This window comes from Bison bison, unplaced genomic scaffold (assembly GCF_000754665.1).
Source record: "Bison bison bison isolate TAMUID 2011002044 unplaced genomic scaffold, Bison_UMD1.0 scf7180017864135, whole genome shotgun sequence".
NCBI lineage: Eukaryota > Metazoa > Chordata > Mammalia > Artiodactyla > Bovidae > Bison > Bison bison.
The window spans coordinates 1,633,870-1,639,672 of NW_011494707.1; the positions used below are offsets into that span (position 1 = coordinate 1,633,870).

General features: G+C 44.7%; 1 protein-coding gene across 1 annotated transcript in view; it reads right to left on the reverse strand.

The window, feature by feature from the left end:
• LOC104988540 (chromosome unknown open reading frame, human C3orf80) overlaps positions 1–99 on the reverse strand; it is an 833-nt gene extending 734 nt beyond the window's left edge. The window contains exon 1 of the mRNA XM_010839899.1: positions 2–99. Coding sequence (XP_010838201.1) covers positions 2–99 — 98 coding nt within the window. The remainder of the gene's footprint in view (position 1) is intronic.
• Between the last annotated feature and the right edge of the window lie 5,704 nt (positions 100–5,803).

Below are 5,803 nucleotides of genomic sequence, written 5' to 3' on the forward strand. Positions count from 1 at the left end.
CGCCACCAGCGCCAGGGCCAGCAGCAGCAGCAGCGGCAGCAGCGGTGGCGGCGCGGGAGCCACCGACACGCCTTCGGCCGTGATCCCGGGTCCCCACATGGCCGGCGCGTACCGTCGCTAGGGTCCGGGGCGGGAGGTCCGTCTGTCCGCTTGTCCGTCGGCCCCTCCCCTGGCGCTCCGATCGGGTCCTGTGCGCCGCCTCCCGCGCGCCTGCTACCTGCGGCCGGAGCAGTGCTCACTCGGCCACGCTTGGGCGGAAGGAGGAGCCCGAGGCGCGCCGAAGCTGCGGGAGGCGGCCGCTTCCCGCCGCCCGAACTGCCTCTTGAGCTTCTGACCTCAACCCCGTGCTTCCAGTCGCCCCGGACGGGCGCTGGGCGTCCGGAACCGCCCAAGATGGCAGAGGCAGCCTGCGTGGGGCTGCCCTGGGCATCTTGGCTCCGGCCGGCCGCGCTCGTCCAAGCCCCTCTTGATACTCTCCGGGGCTGGAAGGGTTAACGCTCTGCGCGCAGCCTGGGAGCCCCCTGATCTTGATTAATTCAGCAGTCGCACTCTTCCCAGCCACACGGGCGGGGGCTCTTGCTAGCGTAGGTGTGTCAGTTTTAAGTGATTGAATTTCCCCAGGAATGTTATTTAAATTGACTTGCGACTGGGATTCGTTTACCCTCCTTCTTGTGATCTTTCTGATTAAAAATGGATGATGACCAATAAAGGCTAGCTCAACCCCGCCGCGGTCCCAGAGCTTGGGGGGGTTGGGGACCGCAGGATGGTTCTCCCTTCAGGCAAATCCAGAGGGCTGGGAATCCAGTACCCCCAGTAGATCTCCAGAGCACGTAGAGAATTCTTCCAAGAGGCTAAGGTCACGGCACCACGGAAGTATTCCCAGAGGGACAGGGACGACTCGGCCAAGGTGACCCAAGTTGACGCCACGAAGGAGAGAAGGGGAACCTATTTTCCCAAGGGCTCATCCGACAAGTCCCCACTGCGCTCGAGGGACAGAACAGGGATTTGGGTTTGGGATGGAAGGAGGCCTCTCCTGCTGCGTAAGTAACACATCCGTGAAATGTCAAGGGAAATTGGAAACGTTCTGAGCATTGGTATGAATCTAAGGGTCTTTTTCAAGGTTATTTTTGTTTGCAAAGTTTGCCTTTAAGGGAGTCTGTGCTCCAGTTTAGCGCATGGGGTCGCGTAGTCACCACTCCCTCCCTGGTTAAGCACCTTGTCGAAAAGGGAGGGAAGGCAGTTACACGGTCCTTCACACCGTGTGTCTGCTGGGTGGTGGCCTTCAGCAGCTTCTTGAAAGAAAGTGGCACCATCAAGAAGCTAGGGACTTGTGCTTTTATTAAGGCTGTCTGAAACAGTCATCTTTGTAGACTTAGGATTTATTAATTCCCTCACCGCTAAACACTTGGTCCCTTGTAGAGAAACCAAACAGGAAATTCCGTAGTCATCGAGAGAAAAAAGTAAAAGCAAAGGAAAGAATATAGAGACACACAAAACTGTAGGTCAGTAAAAGCAAAGATTTCTCTCGGAGTAAGTCACACTGTATCTCTCTAATAACCTTATGGAACAAGGTGAAGGGTGCTGGGTGATTTAGACATTTCATTCCTCCTCCTAAATGAAAACTTTCTAAATATTTCTGCATCTGGGAGCACCTTACTTTTGCTTCACACTCCAAAGCAATCCCTCCTCCTGGAGAAGCTCCGAAGTGTCACTCAGACAAAGCTACTTCATGTGAAGCTTAGTTGAGCACAGATCCTTCTTTCTAAGCCTTCCTAAAGCCACAATATTTCTCTGCCATAGTTTGTTTTACTATGCGTGCACGCTAAGTTGCTTCAGTCAGTCAGTTCAGTCCCTCAGTCCTGTCTGACTCTTTGTGACCCAATGAATCACAGCACGCCAGGCCTCCCTGTCCATCACCAACTCCTGGAGTTTACCCAAACTCATGTCCATCGAGTTGATGATACAATCCAGCCATCTCGTCCTCTGTTGTCCCCTTCTCCTCCTGCCCCCAATCCTTCCCAGCATCAGAGTCTTTTCCAATGAGTCAACTCTTCCCATGAGGTGGCCAAAGTACTGGAGTTTCAGCTTTAGCATCATTCCTTCCAATGAACACCCAGGACTGATCTCCTTTAGAATGGATTGGTTGGATCTCCTTGCAATCCAAGGGACTCTCAAGAGTCTTCTCCAACACCACAGTTCAAAAGCATCAATTCTTCGGTGCTCAGCCTTCTTCACAGTACAACTCTCACATCCATACATGACCACTGGAAAAACCATAGCCTTGACTAAATGGACCTTTGTTGGCAAAGTAACGTCTCTGCTTTTCAATATGCTATCTAGGTTGGTCATCACTTTCCTTCCAAAGAATAAGCGTCTTTTAATTTCATGGCTGTAGTCACCATCTGCAGTGATTTTGGAGCCACAAAAAATAAAGTCTGACACTGTTTCCACTGTTTCCCCATCTATTTGCCATGAAGTGATGGGACTGGATGCCATGATCTTAGTTTTCTGAATATTGAGCTTTAAGCCAACTTTTTCACTCTCCTCTTTCACTTTCATCAAGAGGCTTTTTAATTCCTCTTCACTTTCTGCCATAAGGGTGGTGTCATCTGCTTATCTGAGGTTATTGATATTTCTCCCGGCAATCTTGATTCCAGCTTGTGCTTCTTCCAGCCCAGCATTTCTCATAATGTACTCTGCATATAAGTTAAATAAACAGGGTGACAATATACAGCCTTGATGTACTCCTTTTCCTATTTGGAACCAGTCTGTTGTTCTATGTCCAGTTCTAACTGTTGCTTCCTAACCTGTATATAGGTTTCTCAAGAGGCAGGTCTGGTGGTCTGGTATTCCTATCTCTTTCAGAATTTTCCACAGTTTCTTGTGATCCACACAGTCAAAGGCTTTGGCATAGTCAATAAAGCAGAAATAGATGTTTTTTCTGGAACTCTCTTGCTTTTTCCATGATCCAGTGGATGTTGGCAATTTGATCTCTGGTTCCTCTGCCTTTCCTAAAACCAGCTTGAACATCTGGAAGTTCATGGTTCACATATTGCTGAAGCCTGGCTTGGAAAATTTTGAGCATTAGTTTACTAGCATGTGAGATGAGTGCAATTGTGCAGTAGTTTGAGTATTCTTTGGCATTACCTTTCTTTGGGATTGGAATGAAAACTGACCTTTTCCAGCCCTGTGGCCACTGCTGAGTTTTCCAAATTTGCTGGCATATTGAGTGCAGCACTTTCATAGCATCATCTTCCAGGATTTGAAATAGCTCAACTGGAATTCCATCACCTCCACTAGCTTTGTTCATAGTGATGCTTTCTAAGGCCCACTTGACTTCACATTCCAGGATGTCTGGCTCTAGGTGAGCAGTCACACCATCGTGATTATCTGGGTCATGAAGATCTTTTTTGTACAGTTCTTCTGTGTATTCTTGCCACCTCTTCTTAATATCTTCTGCTTCTGTTAGGTCCATATCATTTCTGTCCTTTATCGAGCCCATCTTTGCATGAAATGTTCCCTTGGTGTCTCTAATTTTGGTGTCCAATTCATTGCTACCCTGCCAGGCTCCTCTGTCCATGGGATTCTCCAGACAAGAATACTGGAGTGGATTGCCATGCCCTCCTCCAAGGGATCTTCCCAGTCCAGGGTTGAACCCACTTCTCCTACATCTTCTGCATTAGCAGGTGGGTTCTTTACCACTAGTGCCACCTGGGAAGCCCTTGTTTCTCTATATGGAAGCCAAAAACCTATTTTGTAAAGACTAGGTAACAAGGGGTTTTAAACTGTGTAAGATAACAGCGTGGAAATGATTCATTTTAAAACAATGAAAATTGTATTATTCTTTCATTCACCCATTCTTTTGCCAGATTTGCACTGAACATTTTCTGTGTTCAAGGAACTCTGCTAGGTACTCACCATCATGGAGAAATAAATTATTCCTCCCCAGCATAGAATAAACCCATGTCTTCAGCCCCAGCTGCTACTAAATGGAATAAAGGAGAAATTCCACAGAGGGAAACAAATGGCAGTTTCTTCTCTGCTCATGGCTTGTTCTTACTTCCCCAAAGGAAGAATAAAATTAATGGGTTTCAGACAATCTCAAGGATGAAAGCAGTTCATAGCTTGAGATGGGCTTTGAGTACAAAGTTGAAAAAAATGTGAAGACCTCTTTGGGTTTTTATTATCTGATCTTTTAGGATTTCTGCTAGTCATAGTAGGATCAATGGTGAAAGTAAAGGGGAAGTTGTATGGTTGACAATGTGTAAGTGAAAGTGTCCTGCTTATCCTTATTTTGAAATTACTTAACAAACAGCATTTAATTTGTTTAATTTCTGTCTGCCTTTAAGAGAGTTAGAATTTGTTTGCAGAATATTAGGACACAGTAGGAAAACAATATGATCCTATATACAATAGAATATTGGCAGAGTTACTTCTATGAAAATAAAGAAAAGGATGAGGTCTGCAAAATGAGTATGGAATGGATTTTTATTTGATTTTTTCTTTCCAAATTGATAGTCCCAAAGCATTATCCATTAAAGACCCTCCACAGAAACTGGCGCCTCTTTATTTCTTCTCTGATCTCTCAGTCTCACTTAATTCATTTTTGTTTGCCATGTAATTTATTGTGTACAACCTTTTGAAGGAAAGAAAAGAAACTCTATAGCTTTAAAAGCACCAAAAAAAACCCCCATGATCTTCACTACTCACCATCCGTATTCTTTTTATTTGTCTAACACACAAATAAATATGTTAGCTCCCAGGAAGTCATAAATTCAAGCCACTTAGTGAGGAAGATGGAATTTAATTGTATGTTCCATAGAATAATTGAAAGATAAAAGAAGGTCACAATATAGAAATTAAAAAGAAACCTTATTTTGTTGAAAATTGGCACCAAACTGTGTGTAAATAAGTGTGTGCAAAAGTTAAAAAAGAAAACAAAACCCGATGGGAAGGGAGATGGGAACTGAATTTATCCAAAGAGCACAGTCTCTTGGAGTACAGCTTAATCAAGTTTAAGAACAATTAACTGCTTTGTCTTGCTGTGGTGCTTGAAGAATATTTTCTGAAAAATTTATCTTCCTTGTTATTTACATTCATGTGAATGAATGCCAAGTAAGCCATATTTTTCAACTTTATAGAACAGAAGAAAGTAAAAAGAACACAAGCAGACTGGCTGCTGTTGCACGTGCTTCTGGAAGTGTCCTGACAGCTAGAGAAAGACAGGGTGGCCCATCATGCAACTTTCTGTTGTCTCATATGGTACCTGGTCCCGAAGGGAACTTCTCTCCGAGGTCTGCTGTGAGTTCGTGCCTTCAAACCTGGAAAGCAGTAACTCTGCTCTTCTCACGTCCCTCCTTTAAAAGGTCTAAACATGGCCAGTTAGGACCTTGTAAACCATCCGGTTTCTAAGAACCCCCTTTTTGGATGTGCAGCATTTCCCCTTACTACTAATTTGCTATTAAAGTTGATTCATTAATGTCCTCGTTTCATGGTCTCCCTCCTGTGCAATATGGCCTTGTACATTGAGGGTTTTATGGTAAATAGTGTATATCTGCATAAATATGTCTACCTAGAAATGATTTGTGATCTGAAATATTCTGCTTTGACATTCAAATCATATTGCTTTCATCACTCATTTAATAAATATTTAATTAGGGCCCACTCTGAACTGAGCATTCTACTCTGTTCTGGGCACACTATAAAATCAAACGGTTCCCTGTCCTCAGGAAGCTTGCTGGGGGTGGGGAGGTGGGGGTAGGGGAGAGAACAACAGAGCTAATCAGTCAAATTAATGAATCAC